The sequence below is a fragment of the Zootoca vivipara genome, chromosome Z1 (genome assembly GCF_965207765.1).
Source record: "Zootoca vivipara chromosome Z1, rZooViv2.hap1.1, whole genome shotgun sequence".
Lineage (NCBI taxonomy): Eukaryota > Metazoa > Chordata > Lepidosauria > Squamata > Lacertidae > Zootoca > Zootoca vivipara.
In genome coordinates this window covers 10,533,193-10,558,971 of record NC_142583.1, presented here as the reverse complement: position 1 = coordinate 10,558,971, position 25,779 = coordinate 10,533,193, and the positions used below count along the sequence as shown (strand labels likewise).

At 40.9% G+C, this 25,779-nt stretch overlaps 1 protein-coding gene across 3 annotated transcripts in view; it reads right to left on the bottom strand.

The window, feature by feature from the left end:
• RBPJ (recombination signal binding protein for immunoglobulin kappa J region) overlaps positions 1-25,287 on the bottom strand; it is a 37,333-nt gene extending 12,046 nt beyond the window's left edge. The window contains exons 1-6 of one of the 3 annotated variants that reach the window (XM_088658567.1): positions 25,176-25,213; positions 21,123-21,165; positions 6,503-6,541; positions 5,288-5,383; positions 2,401-2,566; positions 1,130-1,304 (exon numbers count right to left, since the gene is read on the bottom strand). In XM_088658567.1, coding sequence (XP_088514693.1) covers positions 1,130-1,304; positions 2,401-2,566; positions 5,288-5,376 — 430 coding nt within the window. In that variant the 5' untranslated portion in view covers positions 5,377-5,383; positions 6,503-6,541; positions 21,123-21,165; positions 25,176-25,213. The other 2 variants (XM_035112128.3, XM_088658569.1) reach the window with 2 other exon arrangements.
• Positions 25,288-25,779: the final 492 nt, after the last annotated feature.

Here is a 25,779-nt window from a genome sequence, read left to right as displayed (position 1 = left end):
CTTGTGCCCCAGAGGTCACTTTGGCGCTGCTAATGCACCAAAAGCAACACAGGAGGCAGCAGTTACAAGTAACTGGCTTCTGCAGCTACAGCAGTTTGGCTTCACTCCCGGGAAGTGCACTCCATTGTCCCATGAGAAGGATGGATTCTCATTGTCCCATGAGAAGGATGGATTCCAACAGATGGACCCAGGCATCCACCAGTAGAATGGACACCATGTAGAATGGACACCATTGGTTGAATGGATTTCCCCACCCACTCACACACACACACACACACACACACACACACCCTCGCCAATCTGCTTGAGGGCAAGGTGATCTGCTCAAAGGCTGGGTGTGTGGAAGGATACTGGGGGTATGGGAATAACAGAAAAAGAAAACCTGTTATGTAAGCAGTCATTCACTCACACAGCACTGGATATCACCCTTTGAAAGTGCTGAGTCTCTTAATTTGCTTTTTAAAAAGTTCATTCCATTCTAAAATTTCAAAGACTGTAAACCATTTTTTGGAAACAGATAAAGTACTTTGAGTATTTTTTTTGGGGGGGGGAAAGCTAGCTTACCAACTTATCCATGTAGTTTTGTATACACAGGGAGTATATTATGTGGGGCAACATTCTCACATTTGACCCTCCCTATAGTCTGAATTGGGTCCTGCCGAGCAAACAATGCACTGCATGTTCTAGAATACTGTAGTGGCAAGTTGAAGAAATCATCTTTTCAAAAGTTAAAGGGTGTCATTGATGTGTACAGCTCAGTTGGGACACGAGTGTCACTGTGGTCTAAACCATTTTCTTAACCTTATTTATAGCTCAGTTGGTTAGAGTACGGTACTGATAGTGCCAAGGTTTCAAGTTTGATCCTCATATGGGACAGCTGCATATTCCTGCATTGCAGGGGGTCCTCAGGGTCCTTTTCAATTCTACAATTCGATTATTCTATGATGCATTTGTTATAAAGGTTCATGCCCTTCTAAATTGCTAGATCAAGTTATCTTACGGCAGCATTGCTGTTCCTACATACACACCCAATGCAAGATTAAAGGGTTTTCTCGTTTGAACCAATTATGACATACAAATAAAGGTGGCATTGTGCTGTACAAAGCAGCTTGCAAAAACCAATACTTACAATCTGCATTCTTCAGTGACTGTTTCTTTTTAGATGGTTTGGAAATTACTTTGATTCGTTTACTGAGGAACACACCAATATCATCGCTATTGCCATAGAACATTTTTACTGATAACATGAAGTGCTTTCGCTTGTCGGAGTCAGATATGTACAAGGTTTTAGCTGTGCAATAGTTCTGTGGATAAGAACAGGAATCAAATCATTAGAAGTTTTAAGTAGCAACAGAAGGACAAATTCAAATCATTACATGCTAAGGCAATTTGTCAACTGATTTGTTCAGAGTTCTGACCAGGCATTGTGCTCTTCTGAGTGGCTTGTACAAGACTGGGAGGACTGACTCCAAATGTCACGAGGTTTGTGGAGTGGAGGAAATGGTCAATCATGTTCTATGGGATTGTTTGAAGCATATAGTACATATAGGTGGCAGTAACAGGGCAGAAACAGTAAGAGAACTGGGCTGTGGTACCCATGATTAAAGGAAAGCATGGACGAGACTCATACTGGACTGAGGCATCTCCCTATAATGCAATGAATTAACAAATCCTAAGAAACAGGCAACTAACTACCTATAGGCACAGAACTCTGTTCAACCTTTTCTTCTCTCTGGTTGGTGAGGCAGTGAAATGCTCCTTCATAGCTAGGACTACGATACTACAAGAGACTTCAATTAATTCCCCTTGACATCTAGGGGTGTAAGCAATTTCCCCAACATCCCAGGTTGCTGAAAATATACCAACATTATTATGAACTATCTTCAAAAGGTCTACGCATGCTGCTTCAAAAAGCATACGAGGCTTTTCAAACACTTCAGGGAGCTGTATACTTCCTTAGCGAGCATCACACATGTGTGGCTACTGAATTATGAGTCATCCAGTTTTTATGGACCCAAGTACAGCATGCTTGGCGGCATTTTTGTTTGCACCAATAGCATTAGAAATGCTCATATGTGGCATCTTAATTTTAAACAGATCAGGTCTATAGACGTTCAAATTCTGAAATGTGTCCCCGATTCAAACAGGCTAGTGCCCCCTACTCCAGGCAATTCTTACAAGTTTACACATAGGATGAATTCTTACAGTCAGTATCTACTCATTTTCCTGAGAATGAAAACAGTGACCCAATCAATGACTTACTCCCAAGGAGCTCTACATTCTCTGTTTTATCTTCTTAAGCTGGTTTTTTGCCATAAAACACATATTGAAAAATGACTCAGAAGGCCTTCAATACATCAGTGAGCTAGCATATAAAATACAGATTTGTACTCATCCTACCTTTCCTTCCAGATTTAACTGCTGCATTTCTTGGTCACTATTACCAATCCCAATAAAGGCGCATGGTTGAGACTCTTGTTCAGAGCAGCCATCCCGTTCCATCTGTTCTTTTTTTTTCTTCCACCCACTACCCATAAGATAGACACAGGGAGGGGGGCAAAAGAACCTGAAGATGAAAAACAGAGTGTTGGGTCGAGCTCAATGCATTTGGTTAATGCTGTGTGCATTCTGTACAAAATAAATACAATTCTAAACAAAATCTGAAGCAAGAGAAACTGGGTTCTGTGGCGTACTTGTAAAAGTGTAAGAGTATTGGAAAATGATCCATAATGAATTGAAAAAATGATTAAAAGTACCTTCCAAAAAACAACAACAACAGAGTCCTTTCTGCTGGGGATAATTCAGACTGAAATTCCCAGGTGTTAAAAAAGGTTATTTATGTATGTCACTACGGTCCATGTTTTGTTAGCCCCAAAATGGAAAATGAACGAGGTCCCAAACAAAGAAATAGGGCAACTTAAGTTAACAGAATATGCACAACTTGCAGACTTAACATATAGAATAAGAGAACAAGAAGAACATATGTTTAGAGAAGATCGGGAAACGTTTATTGAATATATGGATAATAATTGTGTTCAGCTGAAAACACTGGCAGCATTAAGATAAATTCAACAGTGTAAATAAGTTTTGATGGGTGCAATAATGGAATACTGAATGGTATAGTAAAGGGACCCCTGACCATTAGGTCCAGTCATGACCGACTCTGGGGTTGTGGCACTCATCTCGCATTATTGGCCGAGGGAGCCGGCGTACAGCTTCCGGGTCATGTGGCCAGCATGACAAAGCCGCTTCTGGTGAACCAGAGCAGCACACGGAAACACCGTTTACCTTCCTGCTGTAGCAGTACCTATTTATCTACTTGCAGTTTGACATGCTTTTGAAGTGCTAGGTTGGCAGGAACTGGGACCGAGCAGCAGGAGCTCACCCCGTCGCGGGGATTTGAACCGCCGACCTTCTGATCAGCAAGCCCTAGGCTCTGTGGTTTAACCCACAGCACCACCCGTGTCCATAGCTGCCAAGTTATCCCTTTATGTAAAATGAACCATGGAAAGAGAAGAAGGGAAATCATTGATATCTTAAGGATGTAAAACGAGAATTTTAAATTGTTAAACAGAAAATTTAATAAAAGAGAGAGAGAGAGAGAAACTGGGTTCTGTGGCCTACATAAATGATATGGCTCGCAGAGATTTATTAACTGTGCATAGTTTTATTTTGCTCCTGCTTAGCCATAAGGAACTAACTATGCAGGACACTAAAACTCAATTTCTACTTTGCAAGGATTTATCACATATCTCACATTTTTCAACCCATATACTATGCCAGCTGATCGTTATAAGAATAACTATTCAATAATCAATGTTCTGAGTTTGATTCCCCCCCCCCCATCACCACTTTCTCCCTGTCCGTTTTCCCTTGTGTGTCTTTTATATTATTGTTGTAAGCCTGACTGGAAAGAAGCCACTCTGGGGACACTTTTGGCTTAAGAGATCTAAACGCTTTAAATAATGATGATAATACTTTTTCAAAGAGCAATCGCCACAGTTTTAGGATGAAGAAACACACTATTTTAAAAACGAAAACTGAAATTCCTGGATACTCTGTTTTCAGAATCAATAGGAGGCAACTGTGGAATTACAGAGCAACACAGCCTTGGCTCCATAACAATATAAAAGGTATCTGCACTACTGCTTATTGCACACTTCTAAGCCTGACTGATTTCTATTAGAGAGATCAAATGTTCTGAAATTTCCCATTGAAGAAAGACAAAGGTAAGACAGGAGTGAGGAATCTTTGCCATCCCCAGAACTGCATTTTCTTGGGGGAAATCGGTCAGGGGCAGCAGGTCAATAGGGGGCAGACCAATGTCAAAAGTGGATCACTCCTCCCTAACATCCCCACTCCCACCAAAACCATATTACCTTGGAAGGTGGCGGACTCTCTTTCACTGGAGGATTTTAAGCAGAGTCTGGATGACCACCTATCAGGATGCTGTGGTAGTGCTTTTCTAGCACTGGCAGGAAAAATATGAGCTTTGATGTCCTTTCCAATTCTTATGATTCTATGATTCATTCATTCCATTCCAGTCTCTCTCTTCCCCTTTTCACTTTATCACCTTCTCTCTCTTTCTCTCCTCTCCTTGTCTCCCTGTGCAGCAAATTTATGCTTTAAAAAAACAGCTTCCATTGGGAATAATGCAAGCTGTTTAATTGATGCAAGGATGGAGGGTGGGGAGAGGTGGGATCACAGCATAGAGTTGTAACACCTCCAATAATAATTTTTTAAAAAATCACCCCCAAAATCACAAAAAACACCTGCTTTTATTCTGTTTTGTTAGCACAGTGCAAGCCATTTTTGAGCCTAATTGCTGACTTTTAAAGCTATAGGAACAAGGGGGAAACTGGAAAAAAATGCAGAAAAGTTAAGATTCTATCTCCACCCCAATTTTTCACTCCAGTATACTGAAAACATTGTTGTAAAAAAAACTAATATAGGTTTCATTAACATTCCTCATTTGGCCAGTTGAAGAATGTCTAAACACCAAGCCAGCCTTTATGTGTACACTAGGTGGAGCTCCACCCAAAGCAAATTTCAGGATTTCAAAGAACCAAGGGCCCAAACTTACACTGTACACATATAACAATTTTAAACAACCTGGAACCAAGCTTACACTGTATAACAGAGCTTTTTGAAATGGCACTACCGAAATCTGGAGAAAAGATACTGTGGATGCCTGAAGTTCTTCTAGGGCAGCAAAAGATTGTTTTATGAATGACATTTCCCATAATGTTTCAAAATGGCACAACAGAGCACACAGCACAACACTAACCTCTTTTCATTTCCATACGATTTCTGTGCAACCTTTGCGTGAAGGATTAGGACTGTTTGATCGCCACGCTCCTTTAAATAGTTTCTCATTGCTTCCCTGAGAATTAAAAAGGCACAATAAAATTAACAGAAATACTCTTCATAAATAGGGACCCAGGTGGCGCTGTGGTTAAACCACTGAGCCTAGGGCTTGCTGATTAGAAGGTCGGCGGTTCAAATCCCTGTGACGGGGTGAGCTCCCGCTGCTTGGTCCCAGCTCCTGCTAACCCAGCAGTTTGAAAGCACGTCAAAATGCAAGTAGATAAATAGGAACCGCTACAGCGAGAAGGTAAACGGCGTTTCCATGTGCTGCTCTGGTTTGCCAGAAGCGGCTTGTCATGCTGGCCACATGACCTGGAAGCTATACGCCGGCTCCCTCGGCCAATAATGCGAGATGAGCGCGCAACCCCAGAGTCGGTCACGACTGGACCTAATGGTCAGGGGTCCCTTTACCTTTTTACTCTTCATAAAAAAACAAGCTGTATGGCAAAGGTAGTCTCCAGGCGTTGCAGCTGCCATTGTCCCTGACCAGTGGCTATGCTAGCCGGGCTGATGGGAGTTAGGAGTCCAAAAACTTAAGGGGGGCACCATGTTGGCTTTATGTTTTGATATTTAAAATCAACCAGAGCAGCACACAGAAACGCCGTTTACCTTCCCGCTGTAGCGGTACCTATTTATCTACTTGCACTTTGACGTGCTTTCGAACTGCTAGGTTGGCAGGAGCTGGGTTGGCGGGAGCTTACCCCGTCACAGGGTTTCGAACCGCCGACCTTCTGATTGGCAAGCCCTAGGCTCTGTGGTTTAACCTACAGCGCCACCTGCGTCCCTCTTTTTACAATATATTGCCATAAAATTTGTATTTTCAAGGTGGGACAAGAAAGGATAACAGATAGTAAAACTGTTATTATAGTGTATCACTTCAAATGACAGGTAGGAATAGAGTTACATGGTCAAATGTAATTTCTCCAGGGAGGAAACATACATGCAGAAACAAATTTAGCATATTGGGGAAAAGCTAAGCTACAACCCTTTTTTATGACAACTAGATCTTCATACATAGTTTTTAAAAACCTATTAATTAACAGTGAACCATGCAATAGCCTGCCCAAAGTCTGAAGGAACTAAGGAACTAATTGCATAAACTAGGCTCTCGCAAACACAAATAATTATGTCTTACCTGGTGAGCCGTTTAGGTTGAGGTCGCTCACCAAATTTCCTGTAAGCAAAACAAACAAACAAACAGTCATTTGTAGCATTTCTTACTCAGAGGTATGGCCCACTGTGTTGAGTATATCTTACTCCAAGGTATGTAAGTACAGGATTGCAGTTTCATTCTGTCCAGCTAACAGAGTACAGTATATGAAGTGTTAACTCAATCTGCAAGCCTAACAGAGCAGCACAATCCTGCTAAAGAAGTGTTTAAAATATGCAGTTCTTATCTACCCTTTCCTGGATCTCTCCAAACTTTAAAGCCCTATTAAAAATGGCAGCTCTCATTTTTTTCCAGTTAAACCATTCATTCTAGCATGGATGTGCTATGCACCATAAGTTTTTTTTAAAGACATATGAAAATTCAGTTATTTATTTATTTTTACATTGTGCTTTTTGATGAATAAAAGAATTAAAATTTTTATGCCTGTTAACATCAGTTAGCAGTTCAAAAAACAGTAACTGCAGTAAAAGAAAACCTAAAACTCAGCTACATTAGTCAAAAAACAGTTATTTGAATGCATTATAAACCTGCAACACTAGATGGCACCAAAGAGCACAAAACCTTTCTATAGTATTTTTACATAGGTTTTTTTGTTTTGTTTTTTGTTTGTTATAACAATTTAATTTCTGACTTATTTATAGTGGGGGTTTCCCCCCTGTGTGTAGAACCACCTCCAGATGCATGACTATTATCACACTATGGCAACAGAACAAACAAACCCCCAACTCCAAATTTATCCGCAAAATTATTGGGAAAACCTATTTTCAATACACAGAATAAATATGATTTACAGAAATTCCTTTGCATTAACAAATCCATATCAGAAAAGTAAAGAGTGTGAGAAACAAAAAGGAGAATATTTGTTTCACTCCGTAAGCAAGCATCCTATTCCCCACAAATTCAAATGTGTGGAACTGCCACTCCTTCCTTCGCATGAGCAGGCAAGTAAGTCAGAAAGCTTTCCACTACGTCCAAACCAGGAAAATGTGGTTAATGGCTGCCAAACATGGAGGCCCTGGCTCTTTTTATTTATAACCAGCATTAGAAACTAAGGGTATATAAGCTAGGTGCAAAATTGCTCCTTAAAACAGGGTTACAGTCACCAAAACAGATTGCTTAGTTGCCATTTTTTGATCAGATGGCCGAAACATCGTATTTTACAATACAAATTTTGGGTTTCTGAAATTCATTCTGATTGTACAGATAAAACATAACAGGATTCTACAGGATGTGTTGCTAGTGTGTGGAAATAGTTAAGATTCAAGAATCCCCAGGCATGCACCTCCAAATGGTGGAGACTTCAGGTGCTATCCTGGCACCCGGGCATCTTCACTTGGTCGCAAGTGTCTGAAAGCCAGGTGCAAAATGCACCTGTCACCTTTTGAACACTGTTTATAACTATTGTAACTATGAACCAAGTTAACCAACTTTGGCTAACAGAGGTTCCTGGCTTATTTGCTAGCTTGAGTGAAGGAAGATGGTAAACAGGTGTGTGGTGTTGCAACCTGTTTATATCTTGGCTTCAAATATAAGATTTGATTGTCTGAATGCAGCCAATTATAGCCTCTATTATTAGGGTGTTTATTCGTCCTTATTCACTGACTGCTGCTGCAGCCTGGGCTCTGTCAGTCTTCATATCCATGAACTAATTCCTCTATGTCAGCTATAATCCATTCTTTCTTAAGAAAAGCCTGTAACTGAACAAAAAAAAAAGAGATTATGGGGGATATTAAACACTAGTCCTACTCAGAGCAGACCCACTGAAGTTAATGGACATGACTTCGATTTATTAATTTCAATCTGTCTATTCTACATAAGACTTAATACAATCCTATGCCTCGAACATTTAATTCTCAATCTCACTGAATTTTCAGAGAGCAAGTGTTCAGAAAGAGTTCTGGTGTAGATCTGGATAGATATGATGATTTCTTTCTCATAAAGGTTCATAGTTAAGAAAGCTGTAGTACCTTATGACTTATTTTTACTTAAACTGAAACCCAACATTTAAATATTAAGTATTTATTTCAGTATTTCAGTAATCAAACTGAAACCCAACATTTAAATATTAAATATTAAGTGCATTCTACAACTATAGTTTTAGAATCCAAGTTTTAAGTATCCTATAAAAGGTGGTGGTCTTCGTCTGGGATTCTTGTTCATTTTAAGATATATCCTGTCTCAAAATGTATTTTCTTTTCCTTTCATTCATCTTCTATAGTAGCATAGTCTTCATTCTTCAATCAGCTTTCTCTCTCCTTTCACTCAAGCAGTCTACCTTTGAGGCTGAAGACTGTGTTCAGCTTTTAATAGTTTATTTCCTAGTCCTAAATTTACTCAGATGGAAAGTTTTATTTTCTAATTCTCTCCCTTTCATCCAATTTCATTTGCTGCCTCCTTTCTCTTACACATAACTATTCTTCCACACCTTTTCTCTTTCTTCAACATCTCCTAAGGGGCTCTGGCCTTGGAAGCTTTTAATTTAATACTAATAAAATTATACTCTGTTGAAAGTTTTTCCTTGATGATCCTCTTAGGCTGCAATTTCTGCCTTTTGGGTCATATTTCAATCACCTATTTGTCTCTGAGCTTTATATAGACATTGTTAATTCTAATAAATCAGTTCATAATTCAGATTTTTGACAACCTAGACAAATAATGAAGGTCTAATCAACTACATGAATTAAAACTAGAACTCTATTAAATTAGCGATTTTAATGACTCCTCCATTTCATACATAATGAACTGATCAATTTCCTCACATTTTCTTAACCAAGTAACTGATTTATCATTGAGAAAATAAAATGTAAATTCCATTATCTTTATATAAATAAGATGTATCCTACCAATTAATCTGTTACTAGATTCCTATGTACTTAAACACCACGAAACTCCAAAAATGATCTGTGGTGAAATAATCTATATATGCATACAACACAGAGAAACACACCAGCTCAACATATTGACAGACCTTACTTCTACAACTTGCAGCCCGGTGTGCTAGAGACCACCTATGTTAAAACGTACTTCTATAACGTTTGTATTTTTGATAATTTCTTGTAAACAGTTCTGACTGACTGAGTTAAAAATCGGTCCAAATATTTTGACTACCTCACCTACTCATTGTGACAAACAGATGACCTATTCAAAAAACATTTTCAGTTCACACTGAAAATACACAAGTAATCTGGAATACACAAGTAATCTGGAAAGTATCTCTCTCATCTCTAAACAGTGTACAAAAAAGAATAAACAACAGACAATTTAAGAAAACATTATAAGAAAACAGTTACATATTTAAAAAGTTACATTAATAAAATGTTGCCAATATATAAAAATCAGTATCAATTCATTTTCCTTCTGATACACCCATCCTCCCAGTTTTTACCCAGGGTCTACTCTAAACAAACTTTCAGCTCACCCACAAAAGTTTCACAATGAGAAGAGTTCCTGGAAACAGCAGACATCACCCTAGTCTCTCACTCTAGACTTGCTTTTTACAAGCAGGCCGAAGGTGGATGACACTTCCACAGACTGCCCACAACTGTGCCCCATTCAGCTGCACCCAGTTCTAGGTGCAGAAGGTTTGCTGAGATTCCCAGGGGGTCCAAAGGATGGAGAAAGGGGCCCTCTCCACTCACAGCTCTTTCTTCACCCTCTGCCCTTGCCTCCTCCTTTAGCTGCTTTATGAAAAATAAGTGGATGTATTTTGTATTTTGATGAACACCAGCGCCTTTGGTTTTTTTGGATATTAAAAGCCAACACCAGGAAATTACACCCTTTGAATGGAAAGCTGCAAAACCTAGACAGCAAAATAATGACTACATTGGAAAGATTCTCAGTAAAAAGATTCCAAAAATTATTGATTGATACTGTTTGCATATTCCACCGCAAGTCACTTCAAACAGAGCACTGCAATGATACATAGGACTGATTCACACAACCATACTTAAATGGTAACTGTATTATGCTCATTACCATGTCACATTTCATATAGAGAGCATATTGGCTCCCAGTACGTTTCCGAGCACAGTTCAAAGTGTTGGTGCTGACCTTTAAAGCCCTAAATCGCCTTGGTCCAGTATAACTGAAGGAGCGTCTCCACTCCCATTGTTTTGCCTGAACCAAGGGCCTTCTGGCGGTTCCCTCGTTGCGAGAAGCCAAGTTGCAGGGAACCAGGCAGAGGGCCTTCTTGGTAGTGGCACCCGCCCTGTGTAACGCCCTCCCATCAGATGTCAAAGAGAAAAACAGCTACCAGATTTTTAGAAGACATCTGAAGGCAGCCCTGTTTAGGGAGGCTTTTAATGTTTAATAGATTATTTTATTTTATTTTTCTGTTGGAAGCCGCCCAGAGTGGCTGGGGAAACCGAGCCAGATGGGCAGGATATAAATAATAAATTATTATTATTATTATTATTATTATTATTATTATTATTATTATTAGTGTGGTAATGAGTTCAGATATCATGTAAATGCCTCCTGCACGTATAACATCACATGTGGTGTGAGACAGGCATTTGCAAATACATACCAATGACAAAATATATTATTACAGGCAAGGTGCATATAACCAAAGTTTTACATCATGTTTGACATTCAGTGGGCAAGCAAGAACAACCTGGACCTCATTTTTCACAGTATTTTAAAAACTTAAAACTGACATTGTTTCTGCATCTCAGGGAAATTGCAGGAATATTTCCATTCCCCTGTTCAGTTCCAGTTGGGAACTATCCCTTCTTCCCCAGCTCGAAGCTTCCCAAAATTTGTTGACCTCTTCAGAAGTTTCATATCCCACCCATACATATATTTTACATTTTATCTACAAGAATCAGGCCTGAACAATACGTGTAAGCTAACCCGATCTTCTGCCACTGCTATTTCAGCCCCAGAAAACAAAAGGTTTATTTAACAGTTGCATACATAGACAGTTATGTTCAGTTCTGTGGGTCGAACATGTATATCCGAGATAAAAATTTACAAGAAGAATTCCAGGACTAGAAGAATATAACATCTAGACTGGTTATTAGGAAATCTTCTGGAAATTGTTGATACAATGCAACTAATCAGTTGAAATTAATATCCATAAACAGTTTTTTAAAAAAGAAGAAAGGAAGCTTAAATAGAAAATCTGGACAACCTTGAAGAAACAAATCAAGAAGAAATAAATCAAGACAAAGTATTTCAGAAATCTTTCTCTAAGCTGCATCCTTATTTTCAATATTCCAGGCTAGCTGACTTTATCATAAGATTACTCTTTTCTGTGTAAACACTGCAGTATAGTGGGCAATTTTTAATGTTTTTGATGTAGGAATATCTGGATTCAAATCTCTGCTCAGCCATGAAGTTCACTGGTGGCCTTGAGCGAATTATTCCTCAATACCTCATAGAAATGATGTAGGATAAAATGGGAAAGGGGATTGTGAACCCACTTAAACGCCTTGGGGAAATGATAGCAAGGCATATCTAATCAAATAACATTGTGTTCATCCACCTGCTTTACTTAACTGATACTTAAAATCAGGGGTGTATGGGGCATAAGGGGAAGAGTGGGTAGTTTGGTCCCCACTCTGCACTCAGCTCTCACCTGTGGCTCCTAGAAGTTCTCAGTATGTGAGAGTAGCTACACCCCAGGAAACGGCTCCAACTGACCAGCTAAGCCAGGTGAGGGTAACCAATGGGTCTCAAACCCTCAGATACGATCTTTCCCTGCATGTAAAGACAGGCTCTGGTGAACTGACCAGACAAGACTGAACAGTGGGTCCAATGGTCAAGAAGGCATTTTTGAACGTGCTGTAGAGGGAAGTGAGGGGCAGATGGGGCTTGCCAGACTGGGAAGCTAGCCCATCTAGGAGATGGAAAACTCTGATCCTAAACTTCCACTGCCTTGTAGGATATATTTGGGGAAAGAAAAGGATGATGATGATGATGATATTTGTAAACCCATCACTAATCTGGAGAAGAGTCTACAAGATGGCTGGATGGCATCTTGTAGCCCTATTTTTGGCAACTACAGAGCCAAGTTGGTGCCAAACGTATTGATCTTCTTTGCTTTGGACCACATTAGTGTGGCCAGGACCTCCATACATAGCCCCACTGCCCAGGCTTGCACCCTGTGGAGGTCACTTCAGTGCTATTAACATAGCAATTTGACTTCACCCCTGAAGGCACACTCCATTGCCTCTTGAGACAGAAGGATGCCAAGAATTTAAAATTCATTTTTGCATTTTAAATTTCCACCCCTTATTTCATTTTCCATGTGTAAATCAAATAACCATAGAATGAATATGGCAGTTTGAACATTGTTAATATGAGAAAGCAAGAGAGTGATGATCAACAGTAAGGTGTTTATTTCAAAAGGCATTTTTGTGCATGACTTGTAAAGATGTCTTTTCATCATTTCTTTGTGGTTTTAAGTGAAAGTCAAGAGTTCACTGTTGTGTGATATTAATCAAATACTACACATACTGAGAGAGAAAGCTCTCTGTCTCATTTAAACAAACAAAAAATTAAAAAAATTGGACTACATGCCCATGTCTCTATCATAAGATCCACTACCATTTCTATTAAACTGCACTAACCTTTCTATGACCATGTCACCTCAGTCATTTTTGAAGTTCATGGACAGGCAAAATGTCACATCACAGCACTATGTAAAGACAAAAGGACAACAACCGCCATGCCCCAGCAAACTTTTACTCTTACTACAAACAAGTTGAAAAGTCCAAGGCTCCATTTACGTAAATGGCTGCTGTTTTGCTGGAGAACATCAATGCAATAGTAGTGTGCTTTTCACCTTTATTTACGATGGTGTGTTTATTTTTCCTCCCATGCTCCAATTTATTTCTAATGCTACATATTCAAAGGCATTCACTTGTCCTTTAAGAGAAGTCACTTATTCCTCTGCCTAGCATTTAGAAATTTGCCAAAGAGTTCACAACATGTGGTGGTAATGTCTAAAGTGCCGCAATGGAATTGATTGCGCACCTGTGATCTTCTACAAAACTTAAATACTATGCAGCAGGCATGGCAAAATGGGAAAAGGTTAATCAAATGCAGAATAGTTTTTAAATTACTGCAAAAAGGAAAGGAAAGATTAGCAATTGTCTTTTTGTCTCAACAAAAGATAATTAAAAATTCAAAATATAAAGTATTATACATGCTTCCCTGTCTCAAAAAGGTGTATTACTTGAGGTTTTAGTAATATGCAGCGTACGCTTGAGCCGAAATGCCCCCCAAATTTTGAAGTCCCATTCAGTAGTGGTGAAATGGAGAAGCATTCCCCCAGGTTTTAAGAGATACAGCAAAGTAACCGCCAATGTGAGAGGTGTTTTTTTTACCTGTAACAGCTGCAGCAACTTTGTTGTTGTTTACATTATTTTACCACTGGCAGAGGTTGCTGGAAGAACCTAGCTCCAATCTCACTGTCTTAACCACAGTTGTATTTTGCCCACTATACCCTGGACCACATTCACATCTGTATGCCTTACCAAATTGAAAGTTACCCAATAAAACTGAACTAGTTGGCCTAGATAACTGAGTTGATTGATCTGCAATAATATTGGCATCAATGATGTAATGAATGTAATTTTGTCCTCAAAGTGCCTAGCAAACATGATGCAATGTGCCTCCAAGGGATGTCCAGGTTGCAAAGGGCCCCAAAATACTTGGAAGGGCTTCACTAGTGGTGGACAAAAACTGCTTCTTCCCTTCCATCATGACACAGAATAGGCAGATAGACAGATAATGTGCTCTTGTTTTTGTTTGATTCAACTTATTAGTCCTTCTCCATCTGCATTCTTGCTGTCTCCCAAACTGCTTCCCTGCCCTCAGCTTAGGTGTTTACTAAGGAGCTTAATGGGCTCTGCTCCTTGCAAAAGGGCACTTGGGAGCGATTATTCTAACTGCCCAGGTACTCCATCTATATTCCAGAAAGTAATCAGGACTCTGACAAAAATACCAGCCACACTAGCTGAAAATCCCTTTAAAAAATCCCTCAGAGTCTCTGGGATTGACTATTCCAATAGGTTCCTCCAACCATGGAAGGAATAAAGCCACAAGCTCCACAGAATGTGGTCCAGCCATAACAAGCGAGTCAATATAAAATCTACCTTCAGACCACTATCCTTCTGTCCAGGATGTGTTAGTTGATAACATGCTGCAACAGCCCCACGACTGTCACGGCACTCATGAATTTTTCAGCCACTACAGACAAGGCACTCAGCATGGGTGTTGAGGTCTCCCAGGGCAATCATCCCAGCAGTCCTCAACCCCAAATCTGAGGCTATGACTCCCAGCTCAGCTAAAGAGACTGGTGAGCAGTGGGGTGGATGATACTCTAATAGGACCCTAATGTTTCCCGAGTATGTAACATAATATACGAACACTCGAAACTGGCACTCAAAGCAACAGGAAGACTGGAGAGGCAGAATTCTTGCAGAAGACAGCAACTGCTTCTCCCCCAACCCTCAAATCTATGCTGATTCTGAAGCAAGCACCCAGAAGACCAGAAATAGGAGAGAGCAACCCCATTCAATTCACTCACCCATATCTTGGTAAAACAGCAACAAAATCCAGCAGATGAAAAAAGGAATTTAATCCTAGACATACCACACAGTGAATCACTCCAATAACTACTTCAATTTTTTTTAAGTGGCAGTAGGAGTTCCAGTGAACTCCAAAAGCTTTGCCACCTCATTCATGCTACAATTCAGCCCAAGGCAGAGAGTGCACACTGCTCCAACCAGAAACAATTACATTTTTTTCAAGACAAAGCACCAAGTTAATCTACACTCAAGTCATGACCCAAAAAAGTAAATGAATGTGTGAGTGAAATAATTAAAATTGGTCTGAACAAGTGGTAGTACTTGTACAAGCAAACCAATATATCCAATAATAATTTCATGAATTTCTAATCCATGTTTTTCAACCAGATAAATATTTTTACATGCCAGAAATGTTTAAAATGACAAAATTTTACTTATTTATTTTCCCATATTCAACTTTTGCTGTAGGTAACAGCCTTCAGCACATAAAGGTAAATGGACCAATAATGACATGCCATGTGCGGTAATTCTAAATTCATTCAAAATATTGTGTAAAACAGTGGCAATATCAGAGCTCTTCTCTTTAGCTTCCCCACCACCACCACCTGTCAACACACTACCCTCAACTTTCCTGAATGCAGTATCATTCTAGGAATTTCAGGGGGTGGGGGAGAGACAAGACAGGAGTGCCTGGCGTGCTCTGGTCCATGGGGTCACGAAGAGTCGGACACGACTAAATGACTAAACAACAACAACAATGCATCCAGGACTTTCTGAAGAAGGAAACTAGCAGCCACCACCTGCCAGCTACTGAGAGGAGCTCCACTTGCAGCAACTTGTAGCTGCAAAGTTTTTTTTTTAAGCTAAAGAAAAGGATCCACAGCAGCTGAAATGTTTCCACAAAATTCACCATTTTCTATGGAGAAGAGAATTGGGGTGGCACTTGTCCTCAACCCTACCCTTCCCTCCCTGGGTGCAGTACACCATTCTGATCAGCTGTTAATCACCTGCTTCCTACACCTTGTTGCTGTACCCAGCTGACTGGAAACCCAGGAATTGCACAGCAACATGCAGTCACTAAGTACAGCTGGAACAGAACAGGACATGTCTCTATCTGAATGAGGGGGTAATGTCAACTCAGACAGACAGGAAGGGGATTCTTGTCTAAAAACAAACTGCCAGCTGTCCAGGGATGTCTTAACACATGTTGCTGGCTGAAATGAACTGGAAATTAAGGAATCATACAATCGTAGAGTTGGAAGGGATCCTGAGGGTCATCTAGTCCAACCCCCTGCAATGCAGTAATATACAGCTGCCCCATACAGGGATAAAACCTGCAACCTTGGCATTACAGTATCAGTACCACGCTTTAACCAACTGAGCTATCCAGGCACAGGCCCCATTCTAGGACCAATACTTTAAACAAAAAATTCTGAACCAGGCAGACAGACACTAACTCCTGACTTCATCAACCTGCAACCTCCCCAATACCACCCGAAGCAGGTCACTTCACCTTGCTGCAGGACTAATCCATCATTGGAGCAGCTCGTCCTCTCATCTGAATCCAAATATTACACTAAGCTCTTAAAAGTGCTTGGAAACCTAACAGGTTTCCTGTGGTGGTGCAGCAATGTAATGTTATAGAAAAGCATTTGCTACCAACCACTGTCAGATGCAGAAAGCCAAGAAAAGTGCAATGTGTTGCCAGATGGGGGAGCTTAGACACCAAAAAAAGAATATCAGGAAAAGCAAGCTCCTTATAAAAGGATGGTTTTAAAAACCAAAAATTATTTTAACCTACGGTAAGCCTGTTTAATTTATTGTTCAAGATCTCACTACAGAAATGATTATACAGTGGTACCTCACAAGACGAATGCCTCGCACAATGAAAAACTCGCAAGCCGAAAGCGTTTTGCGATGTTTTTTGGCGCTTCGCAAGCCGAAGTTTTCTATGGCTGCGCTTTGCAAGACAAAGTTTTCTATGGCTGCGCTTTGCAAGGCAAAGTTTTCTATGGCTGCGCTTCGCAAGGCAAAGTTTTCTATGGCTGCGCTTTGCAAGACAAAGTTTTCCGGCGGTTTTTTTTTGTTGTTGTTCTTTTGCCGCGGCAAAACGCACTTCGCAAGACGGAAATATTGCAAGACGAAGTGACTCGCAGAACGAATTACTTTCGTCTTGCGAGGCACCACTGTAAATATTTTCCTAGCACTTTCAGAATAGTATTTTTTTAAAAAACTTGTTAGCCACTCCAAGGCCTCTTAAGGCATGAACACAGTAGCAATTTGAAAAAATTAAGCCCATTATGGCAAATAAAAGCCACCCAGGAACAACTTGACAGTGGGTACAAGGAGTGTTTGATTCTCTATGATTAAGAGGGTGCAGCCAATTGCTCTGGAGATGGCGACACTCCTTCTCAGGAGGTCCTACATGGATATGGTGATAATAGGTAACTACCACACAGTCAAAAATGTCCCTTATGGGAGCAAGATGATTGAGAAGGTAGTGACTAGTCAGTCCCAGGTGTGTCTAGATGAAGCAGATTATCTAGACCCATTTCATTCTGGCTTCAGGCCTAGGTTCAGTATGGAAATGGCCCCGGTCACCCCGATTGGTGATCTTTTTAGCAGGAGAGTGAGACCATGCTAGTTCTCCTTGACTTCTCACCAGCTTTTGAAAGAACCAACCATAATATTGACTGACATGAGTTCTGCGGATTAGGAGCTGGAGGCACCACATTACAGGGCTCTACTCTTCTTATCTGCAGGATCAGTACTGCAGGCTCAGCTCCCCAGCACTTGTGCTGTGGGGTTCCATGGGGTACTATTTTGTCCCCAATACTTTTTAAAGTTTGTTTTCCTGGGATCTGAAGTACTATGTCATCAGTAAAAAGATAAAGGTAAAGGACCCCTGGATGGTTAAGTCCAGTCAAAGGTGACTATGGGGTTGTGGCGCTCATCTCGCTTTCAGGCTGAGGGAACAGGCGTTTGTCCACAGAGAGCTTTCCAGGTTATGTGGCCAGCAGGCCAGAGCTTCTGGTGCAACCAAACACTGTGACGGAAACCAAAGCGCATTAAAATGCTTTTTACCTTCCCACTGCAGCGGTACCTATTTATCTACTTGCACTAGCGTGCTTTCGAACTGCTGGGTTGGCAGGAGCTGGGACAGAGCAATGGGAGCTCACCCCATCACAGGGATTCAAACTGCCAACCTTCTGATCAGCAATTCCAAGAGCCTCAGTGGTTTAGACCACAGTGCCACCCACATCCCAAGACACCCAAGACGTTTGTCCATTCAATCTAAATCAGGAGACATCATTCATGTGCTGGATTGGTGTGTGGAAACAACAATGTGCTGGATGAGGGCCAATAAACTGAAGCTGAATCCTGATAAGACAGAGGTAATGTCTGCTGGTGAACAGTTCCCAGGTCTGGAGTTGGGTAGAGTGCCCTTTTGGACTGAGTTGTACTCACCCTGAAGCAGCAGGTAAATAGCTCTTGGCAAAACACTGCTATCACTTGAAGCCCAGATAGCATCAAGGACTGCATATGTCCTTGAAGCCCAGATGGCAAGGACTGTATATGTCCAGCTCTGACTTGTTCACCAGCTACAGTTGTTCCTGGACTTTGATAGCTCAACTATGTTAATACATGCTCTGGTAACCTCTTAATTAAGCTACTGCAATGTGCTCTTTGTGAGACTTTCCTTGAAGTCTGTCCAGAAGCTGCAGGTGGTGCAGAAGTGGCTGCTGACTGCCTATTTGCTACCTGAACTATTTGCTACCTGAACTGTCTGCCTATTTGCTAAGGTTGCATTTGCTATGTTGCTATGTTGCAGTTAATGTGCTAACATTTGTCTATAAAATTCTATACAGCTCCCCTAGTACCTACCAACCAATGGCTTAAGATCTGGAAGAGACCCTACCCAATAGTTCTATTTACAGCTATCTTCTGCAGTGTAGTTATGAAGAGCAGGGCTTAACTGTTGTAGCACTAAAGGTATGGAATTCCTTCTCCATGGGGATAAGATTGTTCCTTATGCTAGCTGATTTTAGGCATCATTTTGTGATGCATTAGTATTCTTAGGCTTACAGAAATGATTACTCAAAGACACACACCAGACACATTTTAAAGTGATGGTTTAAAATCAAAAAGTTCTAAATAGCTTGTGCACTTTATACCAGTATAAGCATACTTCTTGCCCCAGTGTCTTAGAGTGATCACTACTTCAACATGGCACAAGGCAATACAGAAGAGTAATTTTTTTAAGGATTGCTTCACAATGGGGAATACATTTATTAGTACAAATTCTGATCAGTAAATTAGAGAGAGCATGTTTCCTGCCGGTTTTATGTGGTGTAACCTGCCTGAGCATTCCAGAAGGTATTTAAGTCAAATGCTGAAGAGCTTTCCATAGCAAGTTACAAAACCTACCGGTAGTCTCCAGTCACCAACTAAGATTACCAACCCAAAGAAGAATACAAAAGAAATAATACCATAGTTCATAATGACAACACCTGCCAATCTAAACCACCAATGACAACAATAACTAGAAGCAGCAGAACAGGCAAGATGATGTAAATTGTGTTTATGAATTACCAATCCACTTTTAAATGCCCAAGATGATGTGCAACAATACACAAGAATGTATATCACTTTTCAAAAACTTTGTTCCAACAGTTGCCACCTTGCTTCTCAGATGCCAATGAAAGGCAGAAATGCCTGCTCCATTCATACTCCTCTCTTTAATCAGGTAATCTAACAGTCTGTTCTGTTCTCTATTTCCTCAGGAAAGCTTTTCTTATAACACTTCCTAGTTTTTACAGCATTTAAGAATATGGTAGCCAGTGTTCGAAACTCCCATTGTTCTAGGCGCATTTTGCGACAAGGAATTTCATTAGCATGAGCAGTTTCTAAGCTTTGGATGCAGTACTGCACCTAGGATTTCAGATTAAAACTGCAAGTAGAAGGAAAGGAGGACCTTTTTCTGCCTCCCCACTTCCAGTCACTCTCTGAAGACTGGAGAAGAGACTCTCTTAAGAATATTAGGGGGGTGGACAGGGGAAGCATGACTTCCGTTTTGCAGCCATCAGATGAGGACTAGAGCATGTGAAAAATGAATATTAAGATTTTAGCTGTTCATTCAGTTTCAGCTTTGTATTCTTGTTGTAAAAGTAGTGTGCCTAGACATTCCATTGTTGCACCCATAACCTAGGTTTAAGGTGCCATTTAGCTCCTAGCTTTCATATCTCAGTTTCTAACACTGATGATAACCTATAAGATGCATATAAAAGTTAGCCAGCTTCAGTGGGGAACTGAACCTACTTCATTTGACAATAGTTCAGTTATTGCCTCACTAGATCAGCCACAAACCTATTCCCCCGCTTTTGCTAATTACTCCCCATTCTGTACTGTTTAATAGGAAGTGGGGAGGGAAGCCTATACTGTACCAAATTAACTCTAAAAGCAATGGCTCATGACTTGCGGTATGCTACTGGGAAGATTATTTAAGGTCAGAATTTCAAAGGATTGTGTAAATATATTTTTGTTCACAAGGTTTTGTTCCAAATGCAGAAGCAAACAGGTACTACTATCATATTTTTCAATGATAAAAATTATCTACATTTGAAGACAGAAATGGTAATAAGTTTGGTAGTAGGGTTATACTGTGGATCCCGCAACTACTGCTGCTATCAAATCCACTCTCTTTAGCACATCATCTTATTTCATTCATTTCTTTTTTTATTATTATATTCAGGAATATATTCAATTTCTGTATGGTGCCTAACGCAGTAAGATACCAAGTAAGCAACACTTGTAGTACAGCCAATTTCCTAACAATTCCCTTCAAATAAAAAACAGAGGTGCTTATTTGTTTATTCACATTTTTAGCATGACCAACTACAAATCTCAGTGGGTAGCCAAACTTAATTCTCAGTTAATTTAACTTGTAATGGGGTTTTATAACAGAAAGAAAATACATGCAAATAAGCTCTGTGCTACCTAACCTCAACTATCAAACAGCAGACACAATAATGATGAAGACTTACTTAGTATTTCTGAAAAATCCTCAGTTTAGGCTCCAATAAATGTCTAGGAAGAAGAGATTCCTAGTTATGAGTCAAGCAATGAAACTCTTTATAAAAACCCTGATTCCACGGCACAAAATTAATTCAGTCAGTAAAATACTCTTGATAAATCTTGGTGTGCAAGACAGAACATAAGGAAGGAGGACATTTCTTAGATACACTGGACACAAACCATTATATGCCCTGATAAAGGCTTGCAAACAACCCCACAAGAATTACAAGCCTACCTGCTTGCCTCCACATGGCAGTATAAGTAATCTGTGATGTATCAACAGCCTGAGAAATCACAGAACTACTGATCCAGATTATAGAAGCCTTCTTACCTCTTCACACAAAGGAAATTCATATTTGCCATGTAAGACTTTTTACAAATGTACCGTAGGTCAATACTTAAAAGGCCACAAAGCACTACCTACTCTACAAACTTGGCAAACTACGAGACATTTTTGTATGAGTTTCATATAGACGTGTAAAGGATCAAGTGGCCTATAAATTAGTTAAATAAATAAGAAGAAACCAATGCCTTTTTTTTAAAAAAAGTGAACCAAGTCAAGATTTATTTGGGGGGGGAGTAAACCAATTTAGTACAGTATTCTGATCAGAGAGGCAACTTTTACAAGCAACACATCACAAGTTTACAGCTATAATTTTTTGTTCTAAGCAGTCTCTTATAAGCTTACCAGTATAAAACTTCTGTCACTTGGGACATTTAGAAATCTGGTTAACTCGCCAAGCACAGTTGACAGAGTCCAGTGCCCTTCACCTGTGTGTGCTGTCACCCCCTCTGCCTGTACAAAAAGTTGTACTTTTATTTGGGGCAGGTAGTCAACTTGCATGATGACAGATACACGCAAGGAGAAGTACTGTAATACTTGCACTCTCATATTATTTCTTTGCTTCCAAATCCCCTTCCACCAAGGAAACTGTTTCTTTGCTGATGAATGACTGGTGGGTCACTAGAAAAGGAACACAGAAGAGTCCATCCTCAAATATACCATGTCTTCAAATACTTTAGCGCAGGGGTGGATAGACTTCAGGTTTGTTGGGTTTCCTTTGTTCTCTATTAGCACCACAAGATGTACTCAAGAGAGCTAGGTGCAAGAGAGATATAGGGTTGTTGTTGTTGTTTTTAAAAAGTGGGCATGCTTCTGAGCACATTCTAAACCTAGGAATTGTTTTTTGGTCCAAAACAAAACTGATCTTTTAACCCTTTCCTGCAAAAATACATTCCTGGTTACTTTTATTTATTTCAGCAGTCTTAATTTAGCAGAGAAACTAATTTTTGCTGGTACTGTTTAACAACTGAAAGTACAAAACCCTGACAATCAGTCTAAGATCTACCAGTAGATCTTGATCTACTTTCAGCCCACCCTTGCTTTATAGGGTACAGTTGAACGGTTGCCCTAGGAATATTTTGCCCTAGGAACTTCACATTGCAAAGCAGTTTTCTAAGCTTCCAAATGTCCCTCTTGTTTCTGCAACCTGTCCAAGGTCTTCACTGTTGTTTCCACAAGATTACAGAGGGTACAGTATTCAAACAAACACTGATTAGAAAAATGTGGTATCACCCCAATTAAATCCTTGCATATGAATGCATGCTGTTCATCATATAAAAGCATGGCAATGACTCCCACCCCCCAATATTCCTGCTGGTGTCCATCCTCCCCCTCTTAAGTGTGTATCTGCCATGCATTATTTTTCACCGGATAGAATTTCTCCTTAGGTTTCAAAGTAAATTTCAAAGCCTCCCATCAAATCAAATTTTCTCCAAATATGCTGCACTGCTGCTTAAGAAAATGATACCTATGTCTCTAGTAATGGTCTCAGCATAGCATCTGCACAATCAAAGTGTTACATAAAATATTAAATTATGTATGACAAAGTGCCCAATAATATGTAAGTTATTTTTACAGTGATAAAAGCAGCAACTAAGATCCAGCCAGAAGAGGCCCAAGGTGTGAAGAGCAGGGTGGGAAAGGAGTTAAATTCTGTTTGCACAAAACAATAGTTCTCAATTACCAAGGTACTACAAAATTGTAACTCCTCTTTTTACGACTTTTCAATGTACTGACAGAATAACATATTCCACAAGATTTTTGATGTTAACTTTGTGTCAGAAATAGATTAATGAATGTTAACATCATAATAATGAACTGTTCAGTGCAATACTTGATACTTATTCAAGCAGAGAACTAGATCCTGAGGAATACATTTATCTTGCCTTTACTTACAAGCAATTTGAATTTGTAACAATCTAAAGCTAGAAGGAACTACTTTTCAGTTCAGAATGTTAGCAGCAATTTATACTCAACAGTAAAAAAGCATACCCTGAATCAAGGACCAGAATAAAAAGAATCTATAAAACACAGACAAGCTGAATCAAATAGTCCAAGCCTACTTTCATCTTGACACCCCGACTTTAAAACCTTAAATAATTTGAAATTTGTAAGAAACAATTCCTGCTTTCTTTGGAGAGGAAGGGAGCAACATATTAGTTGCATATTGTGATACTAAAGCCTATCAGAAAGTGACTTTATTGAAGGACCTTTCTGATATTTTCAACCAAGCGATCAGTGCACTAATCTTAAAGACACTTTGTAGAAGTAAATTCCATAATTAATAGAGGTGGCATACTTTCACGTCTCATATTATAGCATAAGACTGCAGACACATTCGGAGTTTGGAACAGGAGATTGTTTCTGTAATGTCTGAACATCAGAAATCTCTATACAACAAATTCCTACCCAATCACCAAAAAAAATTGCTTTCAATGAAATCATGTGACCTAAATCACACCGGCTACCTTGAAGGCGAACTCTAAGCCCCAATGAACTGATGCTGTTGCCGGAAGACAACCCATAACTTAAGTCAAGCACAACTGTGATATGCAGCAGCAACCTTTAATGACGACTGGAGGGCGTCATGAAGCAACACAAAAAAGGCACCATCAACTGCTGAGACAGAATCACTGAGTTGGAAGGGACCCAGAGGGTCATTTAGTCCAACCCCCTGCAATGCAGGAACCTTTTGCCCACTGTAGGGCTCAAAACCACAACCCTGAGAGTAAGAGTTAGGGCCCCTTCAAGGAAAACTGGAACATGCTCAGTATGTCACTAAGACCCTAAAGCTGAACTCATCTAGGGGGATGTTCCCATTAACCGCACAACACAAAGCAAAGATACGGAAGCATTTGCTTTTAATCCAACCAGCTTCATGCGACAACCTCAAGCACTGCAAGGAAGCTGGGGAAGTTAGTTATGCAATGTAACACAAAGAGTACAGCTTAACCATGCAGGGCGGGGGGGGGGCTTAAAGTGACAGCTCTCACTTGAGAGGGGGGCTGTGCCTCATTACAGGCACCACCAACACGAGCACCATGCAAGTGTCAAGGCAACCCGATAGAATTCCTCCTTGCATTTCCTCTTAAGTCAGAAAGGCAGATGGTAAGATGCACCGAGCTACCCACCCCCAAAATAAAAGCAGTCAAGAGCACGCAGACGTGCCAAGTTCCTCTGAGCCCCTGAAGTGACTTTTACTCCAGAGCGCTTCCCCCCCTTTTCCTTTTTTTTGGGGGGGGGGTTAACACCGTTGAGCCGAAGAGACGCAAGACCAGGCCGTTTTCATGTGGGGGTGTGTTTTGCCTCTTCTCCCCACAGAAGCCCCACGCTTCTCCCCAAAACTACGAGCTCCGCGCGTCAAGAAGCGCTTACCCCACAGCGCCGAGGCTCCAGGCGGGACTTTACCGCCACCCGGACCCCCAGCCCTTCGAGGGCCCAGGCGACTCGGCCTCCCCACCAACACCACCACCACCACCGACCAACCACCAGCACCGTTCCGGTTCCCCCGCAACCGGAGAAGCGGCAGCGGCCGCGAGGAGAAAGAAGACCCCACCCGAATCCGGAGCTCGAGGAACGGGCAGCGGAGGGGCGAGAGCCGGGCCGGCCGGCTGAGGGACGGGAAGGAAACGGGCCCCTGAGGAACTATGTCGAGAGAGCCACCCCCCCCCGCACTCACCCTGTCACAACAGGCGCCATCTTCCACAAACTCTCGCTAAAACTCCTACTCTCGCGAGAAGGGAGCCGACGTAGCCGTCGCACGCACGCACGCGCGCCTCCCCGCGGAACCAGCAGCGCGTACGCGCGCGCGGGAGAGGACAAGCTTACCGCAACCGCAAAGGAGCGAAAGGGGGCGGGGACGTGCGGGAACCCCGCCCACTCGCCCACGTCACTTACACACACACACACCGACGGCTCTCCTGTCTCAGAACTCAGACACAACAGGCGTGGGAACTTGGTCCAAAGACTCGCGAGATCACTTCGAGGGAAGTGGAGAAAGGATATCGCGAGAAGAGCCGTCATAGGAAGGAGGAGGGGCAGGTGGGGGATTCCCTTTCTGCCTGCCCGTGCGAGCGCAGAGGCTTCAGCGTGGGAGAGAACGGACCGAACCATTCGCGTAGGGCTGCGGGCGAGACCATTTCATTCATTCATTCATTCTTAAAAAAATTATTTATACTTTTTAGGTTTATAACATTTTACTGATTTATTATTTATACTGTTTAGGTTTATAACATTTTACTGATTTTACAATCATTTTGACATTTCAAAACTTGACTTCCTTC